The sequence below is a fragment of the Tetrao urogallus genome, assembly GCF_951394365.1.
Source record: "Tetrao urogallus genome assembly, chromosome: Z".
In the NCBI taxonomy this organism is placed as follows: Eukaryota; Metazoa; Chordata; class Aves; order Galliformes; family Phasianidae; genus Tetrao; species Tetrao urogallus.
In genome coordinates, this window is record NC_136816.1 from 74,108,229 (window position 1) to 74,127,883 (window position 19,655).

Genomic DNA, 19,655 nt, shown 5'->3' on the forward strand with positions numbered 1-19,655 from the left:
GGTTGGAAGGGACCTTGTAGGTCACAAAAGCATGGAATGTGTGGTTAGAAGGGACCTTGTATGTTATATAAGCTTGAAATGTGGGGTTGTAGGGGACCTCGTAGGTCATAGAATCATGGAATGTAGGTTTGTCAGGGATCATGAAGATCACAGAAGCATGGAAGATAGGGTTGGCAGGCACCTTGTAGGTCCCAAAACCAGTTTAGGTATGTTTGGAAAGTACTTTGTAGGTCACAGAAGCATGGATTGTAGGGTTGGAAGGGACCTTGGTGGTCACAGAAGCATGGAATGTTGGGTTGGAATGGACCTTGAAGGTCATGGAAACATGGAGTGTAGGATTTCATGGGACCTTGAAGGTCCCAGAACCAATGGAATGTGTGGTTGGAAGGGACCTTGTAGGTCACAGAAGCATGGAATGTAGGGTTTCATGGGACCTTGAATGTCACGGAAGAATGGAATGTAGGGTTGGAAGGGACCTTGTTGGTCACCGAAGCATGGAATGTAGGGTTGGCAGGACTTTGTAGGTCCCAGAAGCTTGGAATATAGGGTTGGAAGGGACCTTGTAGGTCACAAAAGCATGGAATGTAGAGTTGGCAGGGACCTTGAAGGTCAGAGAACCATGGAATGTAGGGTTGGAATGAATCTTATATGTCACTGACACATGGAATGTAGGGTTTGCAGGGATCTTGTAGGTCTCAGAAGCATGGAATGTAGGGTTGAAAGGGTCCGTGTAGGTCACAGAAGCATGGAATGTGGAATAGGAAGGGACCTTTAAGGTCACAGAACCATGGAGTGTAGTTTTCAGGGACCTTGAATGTCACAGAATCATGTAATGTAGGGTTGGAAGGGACCTTGTAGGTCACAGAACCATGGAATGTCGGGTTGTAGGGGTCCTTGTATGTCCCAGAAGCATGGAATGTAGGGTTGGAAAGTACTTTGTAGGTCACAGAAGCTTGGAATATCGTGTTGGAAGGGACCTTGTTGGTCCCAGAAGCATGGAATGTAGGGTTTGAAGGAACCTTGAATGTCACAGAAGCATGGAATATAGGGTTGAAGGTACCTTGTAGGTCACAGATGCATGGAATGTAGGATTGAAAGGATCTTGAAGGTCAGAGAAGCATGTAATGTGGGATTGGAAGGGATCTTGTAGGTCACAGAATCATGGACTGTGGGGTTTGCAGGGATCATGAAGGTCACAGAAGCATGGAATGTAGGGTTGGAATGGACCTTGTAGGTCACGGAAGCATGAAGTTTAGGGTTGGAAGGGATCTTGAAGTTCACGGAGCCACTGAATATTTGTTTTTGGAGGAACCATAAGGTCTCCCCAGCTGCACCCCTGGCTGTGGGCTGTGTGTAACCTTATGTCATTCAACCCAACGCCCGTTGCATGTTCATAGGCACCTCCCAAGCCTCCCAATCCGGGATTGGACACTCACCTGTCTGTGGCAGTGTCACCAACTGGGATTTCGGACAGCCAATGGAAAGAAGGGTGAACCATCTTCCAATTCCTGTTACTGATTTGCTGGGCTGAAGGTTCTAATCTAGATTAATAAAAATAGTGGAAGAAATGTGATACAAATGTATGTATGATTTCAGTGCTGTGCATTGGCAGCACGTGTGTGGAGAAGCAAGGTGAAGTTGTGGTCTGCAAAGAGATCTGCAGAAATGCCATCCCTTGGCCATAGAGTGCTGTCCTGGTGGCTCTTGGTCCTGTGGCCAGGCAGGATTATTCTGCCCTGCTTTCACCTGCTGGTACTGCCATGGAGAACTCCTCATTGTTGCGTTTCTCTTTTCTTTCTCCTTCTCTTCCTCATCTCCCCTCCCCTCTCTTCTTTTTCTTAATTCCTGTAGTGTTTGAACAGCAGAACCACTGGAGAATGATAAAGCTTCATTTCTTCCTGCTTTTGTGGCCCTCTTGATTATTTCATTTCTCATTGTATATTCTTTTGAGGTTCCCCTCCAAACGGAAAGCAAATATGTATGCTTGCAGGAGCAGTTTGTTTCCGTTTGGCTGAGCAAAGCAAGCAGATATTGCAGCAGATACTGAGCACTTCAGCTTGGAGGTCCTGGGTAGGAATCCCTGACACCCCAGCACCCGCATCTGAGTGGCAGTAGTTGTTAAAGCTGGTGGGCTGCCTGTGCTTCAGCTTTGCCATGGATAAATAAAATATAAAAATCCAACTTCCTTAACTTTGGCTTGCTGCATATTGTTAAGTAAGAATATTGAGGTTTGGGGTCAGCAGTTGCCTGGATGTGATTTTACCAAGTAGATGAGAATAATAGAAATGCCCTGTGCTGGCCTTTAATGGTCATCTTGCAATGATAACTTTTACCAAAGCCAGTTCTCCAATGATTCATAAATTTGCATTTGTTACAATTCAGAAGAAAGCAAGGATCTGGGATGCCATGCAGATTTCCACCAAGCAAGGTGCTGGGTGAGGCGAATCACTCTCACTGCAAGGTTCTGGGGAGACGGAATCAGGCCCAGGTGGTGCCTTTGTGCCTGAGCTTGAGTCAAGATGTTGGCTGTGGTTGCACAACAAGCCCATCCGAAAGATCATGGAGAACCAAAGAGGGTTTGCGTGCAGCGTTGGTGCTTGGCCATCCTTGGCGAGGTTGGATGCAACCAACAGCGTCACCATTGGCAAGGTTGGGTTCGACCAGGAGTGCACCCCACCTGTTTTCAAAAAGTCAACTCCTTGCGTGCACATTTTTATCTAGGAAGTCAGTTGGTTGGTTGTAAAGCTCGGGCTTTGCACTGCTAGGTGTGCTTTGGGGATCTGCTGCCATCCCAGCAGCACAGTGTCGTCCCAGGCTATGCCTTATCTCTATGTGGGTAAGGCCAAGCAGCTCCATGCCTGGCCATCAGAAGGGCCAAAATGCACTTGAGGCAGAAAAAGCCAAGTGTGAAGGGGAAATACATCCTTTGGTACGTGAGCACACACCTTGTACGCTTTTTCTGTTTTTTTATTTCTTCTTTTTTTTTCCTTCCAATTTTTTGTGCCCGGCTTAACAATCAGAAGGCTGCGCCGCGCTTCGGTTTTTCCAGTCTGCTGCATCGTGTGACCCCTGTGACTCCGAGTTAAGCCTCATTATATAATGGCGGGCTGTTTTTTTGGAAAACCTCCATTTAATCCTTTCTGAGCAGAATTTGCTGGTTTTGTTTTCCTTCATATCGTCGCCTCGCTTCCCCCCGCCCACCCCTTCCCCGGCGCACGCACGCTGGAGGCGTCAGTCTGGGAGCGGGGTCCTTTCTTCCTCTTTTATTTTTTATTTTCTTCAAGTCTGTAGAGAAAAATGGTTTATTTTCGTTTGCCCGAGCTCCAGCGCCTTTCTGCGCCGCCGGGGGGAAGGACTACGTGATGTGCAGCAGGTATTTTGTGAATGGAGCGCAACCCTGTGACTCCCCGTCGCTCGGCCGAAGGGGGGAGGCAGGGGAAGGAGAGAGACAAAAAAAAGAAAACCCAGTGACTCCATACGACTTGCTCTGGCTGGAAAACTTTTTCAGCGCCGTGGTTCTTAAGCCAGGAGGAAGCTTTCTTCTGGCCCAAGAACAATAAAGGGGTCAGCAGCCTGATCCTCCCTCCTACACCCTCTTCCTTCCATTGTGAGGGGTATGTGCAAATATCCCGGGCTGCTTCTGCTGGGGCCTTGGGGACTCGAGCTGTGCATGTGACATTAAAGAGAGACTCTGGAGCAGCCCTGCGAGTTTAGCAATGCCGCACTGCAAAAAATAATAATAATAATAAAGGGAGGAAGAAAAAAACAAAAGTGGAGTCTCTGAGGTAGGAGCCTCTATTTCTGGCGTAGCACTAGCACGTTGGAGAAGGCGTTCGTGGAGAAGGTTCTCAGGAGTATCTCAAGGAGTCATGAAGGTTGGAAAAGACCTCCAAGATCTCAACCCCAGCACCCCGACACCGTGCTCACGCCATGTCCCCCTGTGCCACACCTCTGTAGTTGTCGAGCACCTCTAGGGATGGGGACTCTGCTGTCTCCCTTGGCATTTTGTGTTATCTTCACACCATGGGGAGCGCCCTGTCCCCTTGCCGTGCCCCAGCCTTGACACAGGCACTCCTCCATCGTGCCACAGCAGCACCTTCCCCCTTCCTCACCAGAACGATGGGGTGGTTACCAAGGCACCTGCATCCCTCGGTGCCTGGGAGCTGCAGGACTGCTGTGCTTTCTGTGGTCATGCAGAGGGATGTGGTCAGTGGGCATGGTGGGGACGGGTTGATGATTGACCTAGGTGATCTTAGTGGTCGTTTCCAGCCCTTACAGTTCTCTACTATAATTTTCTCCTGAACTCAAAGCGCTCACCCAGCAGCCCCAAGTACCATCGCAGAGCACACCGTGTTCTGCCATCACAAACAGCCGTGCTTCTTCCAGATGTCAGCAGGGCAGCCACGTGGCATTTGACATCTGCCAGACCTTCCCAAAGGAGACGGTGGGATCTGTTGACTTTCGTGAGAAGGTGAGGTCAGGACAATGAACCGCACGGTGCGCTAATTCATTTGCTAGAGGGTAGAAACCCACCTCTGTTTATTTTTATTTCTTCTGCAATGACTGGTGGACAGCACGTGTGACAGCTTGCCAGGCCTTGGCACCGAGCAGTCGCATGAATCACGACGGTGATTTCGCATCAAGGCAGTTCCTGCCGTTATTATCTCCTCGCTGTGTCGATAACGTGTTGGTGGCGATGCTCAGGATTTCCTCACGCTCCAGAGCTTTCCTGAAGCGCTGGAGGAAGTCGCCATTCCAAGATTGCACCTCCGTGCTGAGAACCGGGGGCCGGCCGTGGACGTACGTGCGACCCGACATGATCCGAAAAGCGCCGTGACTCTTTTCCCCGTGGTGTCAACATGTGCTCTCCTCCTCCTCCTCTGCAAACGCCCAACCACGATCCTGGTGATGGAATTCTTGCGCTGCTCTTCCTCGTCTGGAAGAGGAAATAGTGCACGACCGACCATCGCCGGCCAGGCTATGAAAGTGTATTGCGAGTGTTAGAAGCATATGCAAGAATAAGTTTGTATTTTTTCTGTCCATCCTCAACTCCCGAGGGCTACTGGAGTCAGGACAGGCAAATGTAACAACTCTTCCCCTGTTTGGGGGTCTCCATGCAGCCCATTACAAGGCTGGGTGAAAATTTTTTTGGCCAGGTGGGAGGATATTGAAGATCTGGAGCAGTTTGGAACTTGGGTAGGATAATCCAGGCTTCTTTCACATGAGCTTTTCCAAAGTTCCTTGGATGTTTACTGCCATCAGTAGCAGTAGCACAGTCAAATCAGGTGGTCGTGTTGGGAAGAACTGACTGTTGAGGAGCAGATTGGAATGGAGCAGAGGATAGTTGAAAACGGATGCCATGGGGGTGGGTTGGGAGATCAGGACTTGGTGGTGTTCCACGAGTCTTCTGTCAGGTCTAGGCAAGTTACTGCTTCTTGATGAGATCAGGATCAGTCCTCTTTCTGGAGAAATCGAAAGCAAACTTTTGCTGTCTCTTGTGTCCAAGTTTCCAGCCTTCTGCTCATCTTTTCTGCCTATATATCTGTGTCCTGCCTGTGCAGCTTCTCGCAAGGGTAGATGGAATTGGAAAAAAGCTCACGTGGAAGGACATGGAAGGCAGAGAGTCAAGCAGGAGTCTGGGGAGACCATTAGAAGCCCAGTGGCCTCTCAGAAGATCAGTCATGGAGTGCTTCACAGTGTGGTTGGGTTGGAAGGGACCTCAGAGATCACCCAGCTCCAACCCGTCATGCACCAGAGACTTTGTGGAGTGGTGAGGCACGATCTGAACGTGCACAGAGAGCCAACATCCAGGGCTCATTCTCAAGGAGGCTTGGGAAATCAGGACGGCAATGCACTGTTTCCTGGTCCTTTAAGGACTGTCCCTGGTCGGGAGCCGTGTACAGTAGGAGCAGTCATCAGCCTCATCTTACGTGCTCCTCGTCTCACCAGTTGGGATCGTTTTTCCCCATGGAAACCATCAAGAATTTCCGTTATTTCCTTTCCTGAGGCTTTGTTTGGGTGGGGATTTCTGGAAGGTATTTCACAGGCAGGTATAATTAATGAAAGGCATACTTTGCCCGTGGATGAGGTTTCTTTAAAAGCCAACCTCTCCCATAGTGGTAAAACAAAAACTGCTTGTTGCCTGGTCCGATAGAGGGGAGGTGAGGACAGGAGGAGCCAATAAGCCTAGAATCATCCGAGTTAGACATGAGACACCGGGGCTAAGGCCCTTAGCCAGCAAATCCTTCAAATGTGTGCTTAATTTTAAGTCCCACCGTCTTCAATCTGTTTACTCTTGTGCTTAACTTTAAGCATGTACCTAAGTGCTCTGCTGGCTGTCGGCCAAGGCAAACAGCGGGCTTGAAGAGCAGATTCGGGCAAAGCGAGCGGTCTGCCGATGTCCCGCCGGGGCGGGCTGCTCTGTGATGGAGGGGGATGGCACTGGCACCCTCCAACATGTCACAGCGCTGATGGGTGATTCCACGTTGGGTACTGCAGGAGCAGTGCACTCGCCTTTTGGGGAGAAGGGTAACGATTTCATCCCTGAGCAGGTATTTCAATTCCAGCGTCTCTGCGTTTTGCTGCTCTCACAGCGAAATCCTTTTGCATCATTTCCAAGATTGCTTTTTTTCCTCTTGATTACGAGAAAGAAGAGCTGTAGTGGGATGGAAGAGCCTCGTTTTATCACCAGTAGAGGAAGCCGGGAAGATACACGACCTAACACATAAATCTTTGCAGGCATTTGCATGGCTGCACTAACACAACCAAAAGGATTCCTGCGTTACCACGAGCTTTTATGGCATCTCCATCTTTTTCTTTCCTACCCCAAGCTCGTTCCTTGCTTTCATCCCCCATTTGCTCATCCAGCCTGCACTCCTTGCTATCACAAGGGTCCTGCCGTTGTTTTTACCCTACACACCACAACCCCTAAAGCTAACAGCTGCCACCACGGCGTGCATGGAAACGAACAGAGTCAGAAAACAAGCAGAGTTGGGTTTTTTTGTTTGTTTTTTTTTTTTGAAGGCACCACTACCAGGGGTTAAGGGAAGTCTGCAGCTGGAACAAATATAGCGCTCGTCTCACTTCCTCAATAACTCTGCTCAGGGAGCGCACAGTTGCCAGACGAAAGAAGCGTGGTCAGCCACTGAGTCTTTGAATGCAGCTCAATATCCCCTCCCAGCCCCCCCCACCCTCTCTCCAACCCATGGAATTTATATTAACCTCCAGCTTTTCTTAGCTGGTGGGAATTTTTTTTGTTTGTTTTTTTGCTTATTTATTCATTTGTTTATTTGTTTCCTTTCTGGTCGCTTTTGTTGCTTGGGTTTGCTGGAGACAGTGGTGCTCCTCTCTTCATGTTCTTCCTGGCCAAGAGCCATGGATCTTACCTCTTACATGTATCTTTTTGGCCTTGATAAGGGCTGAGGCTGCCGAGCCACAAAGGCGCCTGATAAATTGATTTTGGAAGGGCTTGTGGCCTTGTCTGCCCTCCCTGCACCCTTGGAAACAGGGGGGCAAGGAACCGGATAGAAGCAAAGGTACTCAAAACTACTTTGGGTGCTGCACTCAGCAACCTCATTTAAGTTCTTTATAGTTCCCTGTGACCAATGGCTCAGACCTCTCCCAATCTTTAGTGCTGAGCTCCCATATTAACCACCACGTATCCAGTCCTGCTACCAGGGATTCCTACCCCATCAGAGCTAAAAAAGCCCTACAAGAAGGGCTCATAACCCCAACAGAGCTAAAAAAGCCCTACAAGAAAGGCTCATAACCCCAACAGAGATAAAAAAGCCCTACAAGAAAGGCTTATAACCCCAACAGAGCTAAAAAAATCCCTGTAAGAAAGACTCCTACCCCCAACAGAACTAAAAAAGCCCTAGCTAGGAGTTGTGGTGCGCTTCGTTTGTTGTATTTTATTAGTGGTTCTTCTTTGTCCCCTCTCGGTTCTAACAAAACAGCCTGCAGGCACTTCATCAGATGCAAAATGAATTGGACAAGCATTGGCCATCTCTTGAAAGCCGTCGTGAAAGCTGTCATAGCACATGTTTTCGTTGGCAGAAAGGCTGTTGTGTGACTGGTGCCTGGAGAGTAGGAGCTGTTGTGTCTTTGGTTGAGGTTCATCCATTACAAGATGTGGGAGAGCAGGTTCTACCCTCTTGCTACCTGTCCTGTAGTAGATTTTGGATAAAAAGCAGTTTTTTGGGATTTTGTGTATGTGTGTGTGGAAATGCATTTACAAACGTCACATTTGGAGACTGCTGTGAAGCAGATAGCAGTTTTGCTTTTCTTGCTACCCAGATCCAAAGTGACTTTACTAAGAGATAGTCGGGGCATGGAGTGAGACTTTTCCAAGGGCACAGTGAGGTTTTTTCAGAATTAAACCAATGTGTATGCACATATTGGTATGTTCTGAGCTATGGTAGTGCCATGGGATCCTTTCTTGTTCTCTCTGGTCTGAGCTGGCCAAAGCAGAGACTTAGGAAAGGAGAAAAAAACATTTCTTTGTGGTGTGGTCCCAGGGAAAATGTGTTGGCTGCGTCTTGGGAGCCTGGAAACAGGAATATCATAGAATCATAGAATGGCTTGGGTTGGAAGGGACTTCAAGGATCATCGAACCCCAACCGCCCTGCTCTATTGTGTGAGAATGTTTCAAGCACAGTGTGAGGGGCTTGAAGGAGGAAAGGACATTGGTGTTCTGCACAGCTTGCTTCAGCCAGGAAGGTGCCGTTGCTGAGCCTGTGAGAAGTCTGTGAGAAGGGACAGCCATCAGTGTGACCCTGTTGTAGTTGGGGTCCCCATGACTTCAGCAGCACAGGGTGTGGATGACAGCAAGATAAGCCAGCTCTCTTAGGCACAAACCTCCGCTCCAAAACCCTCTGGAGTCCAATCAAATCCATTGAGAGATCACCAAAAATTCAGCAGGGAAGTCCATGTTCTGCCTGCGGTCCTATGAGGGACCTTGCTCGTGCCACACGCCAGCAGGGTACAGGCTGACTGGTGCACCAGGAAGGGAGGTCATCGTATCTGGGTGTGCAAAGTGGGATCTATAGGCTTTGAAGGAGACAAGAGATGGGGAAAGCTAGGTTTGGGAATGTGGAACATTCAGAGGAAGAATAGACTTAAAAGAAATGCACGGTCCCAAAGGGACCAAAATAGCTGAAATTACAAATATTCCCATGGCAACGTCACAACATTGTACAGGCCAAAGCCATTCCTCCCTCACCCCCAGATTAGCAGCAGCCGAACAGAATGCAGGAAAGGCTTTTTGGAGCAGTGCAGTCCTTCCTTACAGTCAGCCTGGGCTACCCATGAGTAGCCCCAGGCTTTCCAACCTCCAGCAGCTTTGTCACTGTCACCCAGTGTGATGGTAGTCAGCAATGCAGTTGGTGGCAGCAGTGGGTTGGGGAGAGTTCCATGGCTGAACCCCAAATTTGAAGGGAGCAAGAACAGGGGTCCAGTGAGTTAAATCCATCTGCTCTGGGACTATCACTGAGTGCTGAAGATGATGCTGCAGCATGCAAGGGTGCAAGCAGTGCTGCACTTGTATCTGCATTTACTAGATGCGTGTATTTATTTCTGGATGGGACTTACTGCTGACAGTAAGGCTTGTTTTTAACATGACCGGGCTAGAGGAAATGCATACAAATAAACAATAAACCTAAACAACACTAAAATAACACCAGTGAAAACAATCAGAGTTACTTCCAGTCACAAAGTATTGTTCCCGTTTTGCTTGGGAAAAAGCTCTGTTTCCTAAGTCAGATTGTGAGCGATGGTGGGTTTGTGGATTCTGGTAACAAAGGGGATTTCTTTTGTCTGTTATTTATATTCTTCCTATGGCACCACATATCTGTGTCTCTGCATCTGGAGTGCCTGGCTCCAACGCTTCCAGTGTCACCTTGCACTGTTGGCTCTGTGCGCATTCTGCAGCTCCACCCTGATTTTCAAGTTTCATCAGCTCTGAACTGCGTTTAACTCAGGAGCCACAGGGCTGAGCGTTAAGAACAGACCCCAGAAAGCTCACTGTCAGCCCCTGGCAGAAGGTGTTGAGGAAGGCTCAAGGTGCATTTCACTTGCAGTATCATAGAATCGCAGAATTGCCAACGTTGGAAAAGATCTCCAAGATCATCCAGTCAACCATCCACCTCCCACCAATACGTCCCCCTAAGCTGTGTCATTCAGTACAAAACCAAAATGTTTCTTAACACCTCCAGAGAGGGCGGCTCAACCTCTTCCTTGGGCAGCTCATTAATTACTCTAATGAATCATTCTAATCTTTAATTGCGTTTGCAGCCTTCGTCCCACATGGGCACCCTGAGCTGTTCTGCTGTTCTCTTTGGCTTTTGTTTTTCTAGAATCAGAGAATCATTAAGGTTGGAAAAGCCTTCAGAGATCACCAACCCACCCACCATGCCCACTGACCGCATCCCGGAATGCCACATCTTCACAATTCTGGAGCACCTCCAGGGATGGGGACTCACCCACCTCCCTGGGCAGCCTCTGCCACTCCGTCACTGCTCGTAGGAGAGGAAACTGTTCCTTATACCTACCTTTTTATCTCAGACCTGCATGCAGTGAGGTGAAGTTGGCACCATGTATTTAATTTTCCACCTAATTGGGTGTCCACCTTGGGAGGAACTGGTAGCAAACTCCGGAGAAGAGAGGTGGGAAGAGTCGAAGCCCTGGGATTGCATGTGTGAAGTCTCCAATTAATCAGAACATCCCCGGATTTGGGACAGGGGCCGCATAAACTTGCCCTCAGCAAATGGGATCACAGGAGTTTGCGTCCCCGGGGCGGTGTGGGAGGGCAGCCCTGTAGGAAATAGGTCAGAATTTTTAGTGGAAACTAAGGGATGATATTTAGCTGTGACCATACTGATCCCCATTGCTCGTCTGTGTCCCAACTCCTTTTATGTGAAAAATCTCCACGGCGCTCACGGCCAGAGCACACTCACTGCGCCTCCACGCTCAGCCTTTGCTGGCAGTGCGCACTTATGGCACACTCCCCAAAGATGCAGTTAATCAGGAAATCCTCCAAACCAGGACATCCCCCAACAAACAACTTCCTCTGCCTTCTATGTGATGGGCGTGCTGCACTGTGCCGTGATTCACTGGGCAGGCATGTCCTACTCCATGGTGTGCAGAGCATCCCTCCTCTGAGATCTTTGCTTCCATCCCTTTGGACAGCCCAGTTGCTGAATCTAGCTTTGGTTCTGATGACTGAGCGTGGCATAAAGATGTTGTATTTTCTCTTCGGTTGGCGCTGGGTCCTGAATTAAATGGTCTTTAAGATCCCTTCCAGCCCAACCCAAGCCACTCTTGTCCTGTGCAGAAAAGAGCAGTGATGGATTCCTTATTCAGAAGCAGCTATTCTAATAGCACCTTCCAGGAAAAATGAATAGCTTGCAATTTGAAGGAACAGATTTATCACTTCAATTTTAATGGAGAGGAAATCATTTACAGGGCCCTTCCTGCCATTGTTAGGTATTTTCCATGGCTTCCAAATCAGGTCAAGGCTTTGGTTGGTGCCACGGCCCTTTTCTTTCAAGAGGCAGAAAATTCCCCTCGTGTCAGAGAGGAGAGAGGATGGCAGGCTGGTTGAGTGGGAATTCCTGGAAGGGGAAGAGGTCCAGGCGAGCACTCTGCCAGGAGATGACTTTGCTGAGAGTGCCAGCAGTCGTGGCCAATGCTAGCCATGGTGATGGGGTCGGTCCCCACACCACTCATCCCATGGGGGCACCTCTTGGTCCCATCATGCATCCCGTGTGTAGCCTGACTCTAAAAGCATTTTTTTCTGGATGTGCTCAGTGATGGCCTATGCAATCCCTTGAAGCACCAGAGCATGGAGTTGGCACAATAAAATTGAAATAAATACATCTGCATCTCTGTGCTGTCCCAGACTTCCCATATCTTCAGCAAATGATCCATCATATTCATGGATGAAAGCCTGATTGTGACACATTGCAAGCATGATTTTCGTGTGTTTCTGGAAGTACAATATTTGTTTATTTTTTCGTCCTGCCTCTAGCCACAGTGTTTCTGCTGCTGTCATGCAGGGAGATGGCTGCATCTTCCATAAATCCAACCCCACCCATCGCTTCCCACCGCCTCAGAAAACAAATCCCACCCTGAGCTTGGGGTGCAATAAAACAAAGCAAAGCTGCCGGCATGCACTGCCAGCCTAACGACCTGTTTGCTCAGCCCAGGCCTTCTGCCACCGTTTGCTTAAGATAAGGAGGGGTGGAGATGTTTCTTGAGGGCACGAAGGCTCTTGAGACAAATCTCATGTGGTCTGATACAGTCGGATCATTTTTTTTTCCTTCTCCCATTGCCCCAGCCTTGTTTTTCTTTCCATCTGTCCTGCTTTTCTCAGCCTTTTGTTTCTTTCACCATTGGGTCATCTTTTAATGCTCGGCTGTCTCAGAGCTGTGAGCATCTTCTGCAGAAGGTCTGAGCGGGCTTATGGGGTGAACAAGGTCACTTCATGGGGTCAGGTCTCATATTCTGGGAGTCAGGCTGTGTTAGGCACATGTGAACACAACAGAGATGAAACAGTGAATCATAGAATGGTTGTGTTGTATTCAAGGAACCTTGAATATCATAGAACCATGGAATATCTGGGCTGAAAGAGATCCGGAAGATCATAGAACCATAGAATCACAGAATGGTTGTGTTGGAAGGGTCCTTGAAGATCGTAGAACCGTAGAATCACAGAATGGTTGTGTTGGAAGGGTCCTTGAAGATCGTAGAACCGTAGAATCACAGAATGGTTGGGTTGGAAGGGTCCTTGAAGATCGTAGAACCGTAGAATCACAGAATGGTTGTGTTGGAAGGGTCCTTGAAGATCGTAGAACTGTAGAATCACAGAATGGTTGGGTTGGAAGGGTCCTTGAAGATCGTAGAACCATAGAATCACAGAATGGTTGTGTTGGAAGGGTCCTTGAAGATCGTAGAACCGTAGAATCACAGAATGGTTGGGTTGGAAGGGTCCTTGAAGATCGTAGAACCATAGAATCACAGAATGGTTGTGTTGGAAGGGTCCTTGAAGATCGTAGAACCGTAGAATCACAGAATGGTTGTGTTGGAAGGGTCCTTGAAGATCGTAGAACCGTAGAATCACAGAATGGTTGTGTTGGAAGGGTCCTTGAAGATCGTAGAACCGTAGAATCACAGAATGGTTGTGTTGGAAGGGTCCTTGAAGATCGTAGAACCGTAGAATCACAGAATGGTTGTGTTGGAAGGGTCCTTGAAGATCGTAGAACCATAGAATCACAGAATGGTTGTGTTGGAAGGGTTCTTGAAGATTGTAGAACCGTAGAATCACAGAATGGTTGTGTTGGAAGAGATCCAAGGTCCTCACAGCCCCCAGCCCTTACCCCCCCCCCCCTTGTCCTGTCACTATCAGGCCGTATGGAGAAGTGCTTGCCAGAGGCTAGCACCTCTTCTCTAAGAGCCACTTTGCAAAGACATCAGAATGAACATCCCATCACAAGAGAGCTGATCTCCAGGGGACTGGCCAAGAGAGACCCTCTTCTCACAGAGCTGCTAGTCTTCCTTACATGTGGAATTCAAATTTGACGTATGTGTACATAAACGAGAAGTCCCATTGGATTCTCAGGTTCTTCTCCAAGTTGACCACCATGTAAACCACGGACTGTTTTGCTCCAAACTGAGCATGACCCCTATTAGTGGTGGTTCTGAAGACCATGGGCTCCCTGTTCTTTTCTTTTCCCACACCTCTCACTCCCAGAACTGGTGGCGCTGAAATGTTATGTTCTCAAGCCACATGTGATCGAATATCAAAATAAAACCGTGGTGGTCTGGAGACCAAATGCAGTTTCGCTGCCCACTGACAAGCTGTGAACCATCTCTGCGTTGGGCAGGAGCAAAGAATGCCTGTCATGTGTAGGTCTTCTTGTGGACCCATAGCAGGGCACAGGGTGGCCTTCTGCCTTGCAAAACTTGTTTCTTTGGTTCTGCCCTTGGGTTTCACCTTCATAGAGCATCTGTTTGCAAGCACAACTCGGGATATGTTATGGAATTAGAAGAGCCCTTGCAGACCCACATTGTCCTCAGTGAGCCAGTTCAGCTTCCAGCACTGCACTGCACAACCTGCACTGGGGAGCAGCCTGCAGACAAAGTGAAGAACAAGCAGATGTCATAAAAGTGTGTGCCGTGCCCTTGGGACTCTGGCCTGCACCCAACCCATGCCCTCGCCTTCTCCAGGCACTCCACCCTCCTTGGAAGTCGCCGATATTTCCTTTTACATCAGCTCCCTGCACACACACACACACACACACAAAAAAAGTTGACTTTTCTCCCTTCCAAATTTAGCTCTGCTTAAGCACTGAAATAGACAAGAGTAGGGACCTGTGACTTCTTTTTTTTTTTTTTTTTTCAAAACATTGTCTCATGCCTAGGACTAAAGAAGGGAACCACTGAGCTTGGGAGCGGGATGCCTGCTTCTCCTCATGGGCACTTTCTGTTCAGGCTCCTTGGATTGGGGGGGTGCATTCTCATGGAATTAATACGCCCCTTCTTGGGTTGGAAGATGCCCATGGAATAAACCCACCCCTTCTTGGGCTGGAGGATGCATTCCCATTGAGTTAACCCATCCCTCCTTGGGCTGGGGGACATCTTCCCGTGGAATTAATGCATTTCTCCTTGGGGTGGGGGGCATCTTCCCATTGAATTAACTCATTCCTCCTTAGGCTGCAGGATGCATTCTCTTGGAATTCATCCTTCCTTCCTTGAGTTGGGGGACATCTTCCCATGGAATTAACCCATCTCCCCTTGGGCTGTGAGACATCTTCCCTTGGAATTAACCTACCCCTCCTTGGGTTGGACTATGTATTCCCATGGATTTAATCCATTCCTCTTTGGGCTGGGAGATGTATTCCCATAGAATTAACCCATCTCTCACACCCTCTGGATGCCCAAGGGATGAGGAGGAGCAGCGTGGCACCACTTTACCTATGGTTTCTGCTTGGAACGAGCAAGAATGCAGCTCTTGAGATGTAGTGGCAGCTTGTAGGAAATTGGCACTTTGTGTGCTCATGCTTTGCAAAGATAGTTTCAGTTTTCAGGGTATTTGTATTTGCACATGCTTCTGACATGCAGTTTAAATTCTTAAAAATACCCCAAGCTCAGCTGTGATGGCGAAACATTTGGAAGCAGTCTCACTGAGTACTGTGCTATTTTTTTGCCTTGTTTCTTAAATAAGGACAGATGATAAGACTGGGCAGTGGGTCTGCTCCCTCCTTTCCTTTTCCCAGTCGCTTTGGTATCATCAGCTAACTGCAAGCACATTGGTTATGGTGCTCAGGGGCATGATTTAGTGGTGGGTCGTCAGAGTTAGGGTAGCATGGTTAGGCTGAGGTCGGAGTTGATGATCTTGAAGGTCTTTTCCAACCTGAGCAATTCTGTGATTCAGAGGAGCAAAGGTCTCTGAGGCTTAAGCTCCTCCAATGCATTTGGCAAAAAAAATAAAATAAAATAGTGACCAGATGGGTGAGAAGGGCGCAAACCGCAGTGGGCAGTAATGGAAAAGCTGCAATATAATTTTAAGCAGCTTGACATCAAGGATTTCCAGGCTCTGTTCAGTGATGTCCAGGCTGATTCACCGGCTTGAAGGATAAGACAGATCGCTATGGAAGTAGAAGGAGTGAGTTTTACGAGGCTTTTATTGCCAGCCTGGGAAATACAATGCTACATAAATAAAAATCATTGCAGTTATGACAGCTCTGTAGTCCCTGGAAAATAAATAATGCTTTGCACTTTCCTCCAGGAACCTCAGAACTCTTTGGTCACATTAATGAGGCCCCATGATGCTTGTAGTAAGGCAGTAATACGGAGTTCACTTGACCAGACCAACACCAAATGAGCATGGGGTGACCTGGCACCTTCACTGGGGAGAGGACAAGGTGGGGAAACTGCACCTCTGCCTCCAGCTTGCTTTGGGCAAGACATCTACTGCCCTGGTCAGCCCAATCGGTGGATGGCACTCATCCCTTCCCCAGGGGTTCAGCCAGTGCCTGTTGTATCCTGGAGCTGAACATTGCTTTTCCCTCTTTTCTAGGGTTACCACCCGCTGCCTCATGAAGCTGAAATCGCACACACCAAAAAGCTGTTCAGAAGGAGGAGAAACGACAGGAGGTAAGCGAAAACCTCTCTTTAAAATTCTTTTTAGCCTTTTCGTCCCTGTTGCACATCTTTCCCCGCTGTCTCGTGGAATGTCTATGGACGCTTCCATCCCTGGAGATGCCAGTGCCATGAATGGGGCAGCCAGCCCATGGCAGACATGGGACCTGGGGGGCTTTAAGATCCCCCCAGTCCAACTCGTTTTTATGGTTCTATGATCCTCAAGGTCCCTTCCAACCCAACCATTCTACAGTTCTGTGATCCTCAAGCTCCCTTTCAACACAACCGACATATGGTTCTATGATCTCCAAGTCCCTTCCAACCCAACCATTCTGTAGTTCTGTGGTTCTGTGTTTCTGTGAATATTGCTGTTCAGCAGCTCTCTTGCTCCAGGAGCGCTAAGGCCTGGGAAATGGAGTGTCCATCTGACACAGCACTATATATTCCAGCACAGGCAGACCCCCACACTTCCTTTAGAAGAGGCAACAGCAAAGTGTTGTCTGTAAAGGCTTTGAATCTTGTGGCTTGCTTCCTCTCTTTCCACTGAACGCTTTTGGAATAGGTCGAGCAGGGCTTGCAGCAAGACGTCTGCGTTAAGGAGGGGATGTGCTAACAAGGCAGGCAGCTGAGTTCCTGTGCCAATGATGTTTTCAACCTATTGAGTTAATTTAATGATATAGTTGTTTAAGTTGCATATTTAGTAACATGAGGGTCTCTTCTCTGCACTGAGGTATGATGCCTTGCTGGACTGGAAAGAGCTGCCTTGGGCTGCTGCTGGGAGATGTGGGGCAAGGTACCACCCCAGAACAAATATCTGAGTGGCAGGGTGACATCCCAGGGGCATAGCTGGATTAGGGGAACCCAGGGTTTTACATTACATGAGTAATTTTTTAGTTTTGCCAAGGAGTGCGTGCTTCATCTGCTGCATAGAAGAGACAGGGAGATTAGATTAAAGGTGCTGAACCAGGCTGCACCCGAGGAATGCTGACTTTGGTCTGCTTGGCACATTTTAGGTGACAGACTGATGTCAGCCACAGATATCCATGAGAGCAGCTCCTGGCTACCAGTGGGTTGTTTTTTTTTTTTTCTTGTCCCAAATGCTAACCTGCCATTTGCTGCTACAAGACCCACCCTTCCCAGCCAACAGCAGAGGCTGTTTGGTTTGACCTCCACGGGGCTGTGATATGGAGAACAACAGACTCATTCTCTCAAGCCCTGTCCTCCATTCCACCCCAACCCAACCCACTCTGTGGCATCCCAGGTCAATATGGCTGGGGATGGAGGGCCCAGCCAGCCAAAGCCCTGGGACAGTTGGACTTGGTGATCTTCAGAGATCCAACCCCTGCCGTTCTGTGATCACCACCTCAGGAAGCAGACTGCTCCAGGGGAACGTTGCTGGGGAATGGGAACTCATAAAAAGTTGGCACCGTCGCCGTCCCATTGGTTCTGTCGCCTCTTGTTGGCTGTTGGTGGGGGGTTGGTGGTCTGCCTTTGTGCAGTGGAGGGTAATGACTCGTAGAGGATGGTGTGAGTTATTCATCTCCTCTTTCCAAAGACCTCCCGCAGTATAGAGGGTGGGAGCTTTCCCTGTCTCTCCTCAGCGTGCCCCTATTGCTTTTGATAACGAGATTCCAGAAGCGTCCCCGAATTTTCTCTCTCACCGTCCCAATTCGCTTCCTACGTTTAACTTGGCTTTACACTTTAATGATCAGGAAAAAAAACAGCCTGGCTGCTTTGTTTCATTTTTTTCTTTCTTCTTTGGACCTTTTTTTTTTTTTTTTTTTTTTTTGGGTGTTGTTTCTAATGAGATGGAGAGATCTAGGGGAGGCAGAAATATCCTCCCTCCCCGGAGAGCTGCGGGTGGCTGTCAGGGACAGTTTCCTCTTCCTGAGAATTGTGTAAGCACCGCTGACCCCCCCCTGCAGACGCCGAAAGCCATTCGAGGTCACCTGGGGTGACAGCGGGAGGGTGGGCAACCCTGCCCTGCTCACTGTCCCCAGCCCCACCGTCCCATCCCGTGGCCACCACACCAGTGAAGGACGTCTCAAGGGCTCATCCTCACATCCCCACCGCTGGGAAGAGTGCTGTGCTACATGGGGACAGCCCAGAGGATGGTGACCGCAGGCTCGGGGCCAGGCAGGGAGCGTCCCGGATCCGCCGGTGGCTCCAGGAGAAGTGCAGGCAAGCTGTGATAGATTTCTTTTCCCATTCTATTTGATTTTACGGACCCTCAGGGACTCTCAACCACCTACGGTGATTAGTTGGACTGATTAAGCAGCTTTTCCTCTTGTGGCAAACTCCCTTTGTGAAGGGTTTTCAATAGCCACACTGCCCGGGACATTGTTCCTGTACAATTTCCTTTCAAAACACCATAAAGGGCACTCCACCACTTTACCCTGCAATAAAACATGACAGGAATCAGCTCTGCCCAACCCAGTTCTGCAAGGGTGAAATCTCTCCACCGGGGTGGAGGTATAGTAGGATGAGCATAGAGAGCTGCCCGGTGCCAGAGCATCCTTTGGGATAAGGAGAGGGAAAGCAAAAGTTTCCACTTGTTTTTTTTTTTTCCCTATTTGTTGATACAAGGATGTAGGGAAGTCACAACAAACTCAGAGCCCAAAGGAGACGCTTCTTTGCACATCTCTGCTTGTGCAGCCTTGCCAGCAGGCTGGGAGCAGTGAAGATGCTCTCAGGTACGCAGGGTGCACAGTGCAGGACCATGAGCTGTTTCTGCTGAACAGCCACACTGCCACGATGAAAAGTAAATGACAGCTGGCCACCTGATGCAGACTGGGAAGAAGATCTGCCATGACTGCTACCAAGGGAAGGAGAGCAACAAGGAGCTGGGCTGTGGTGGTCTGACTGCACAGTAATCCCAGCAGAAGGTCCAGCAGCTGCACAGAAGCTATCTGAAGATCAATCAAGCTTGTCTCTAACATCAGCCCTGGACTTGACCACCTAGGAGCTGCTTTCTTGCTCCCCAAAATAGTACAGAGAGTCAAAAAATACATGTGAGTCCACATGAACAGAACTGGGAGACGTGCACCTCCTCCACCAGCCTGGTCTGCCTAGACAGGTATGGTACAGAGGGGTAAAGAGATGCCCATCTGAGCAAATGTAATCCTTTCCTTTCATTGTTCCTTTGTTTTAATGCCATGAGGCAGTGGCAGGAGTGAGCTGGGTGCGTTTCCCAGCTGCAGGGTTCACCTCTCTATTGAGAGCAGCACTGGCATTACATAAAGCCTGCACAACACAGGACTTTTTATTCTCTTTTCTTTTTATGATCTCGGCGACTGACGTGACCTCTGTACTGCAGGCTAAATTTAACCTGAATTGCCTAGCTGCCAGTAGACTTTATGGCATCAGGAGGCTTTGCAGGTTGTTTTTCTGTGTCCCTGCTGCTGATTGAAAGACCTGCATGCCATCATCAGGGCACTTCACTGTTACTAAACCTCAACAGAAATTGAGGTCTGTTGGGTAAGCTTGGGGTTTTATAATGTTACTAATGCCTCATGGAG

At 48.8% G+C, this 19,655-nt stretch overlaps 1 protein-coding gene across 2 annotated transcripts in view; it reads left to right on the forward strand.

Annotated features, from left to right (window-relative positions):
* Positions 1-19,655, forward strand: part of CTIF (cap binding complex dependent translation initiation factor) — a gene marked incomplete at both ends in the record, with an annotated part of 82,604 nt that overhangs the window by 28,205 nt on the left and 34,744 nt on the right. For both annotated transcript variants that reach the window (XM_079548492.1, XM_079548493.1), the window contains one exon: positions 16,076-16,152. In XM_079548492.1, coding sequence (XP_079404618.1) covers positions 16,076-16,152 — 77 coding nt within the window. The remainder of the gene's footprint in view (positions 1-16,075; positions 16,153-19,655) is intronic.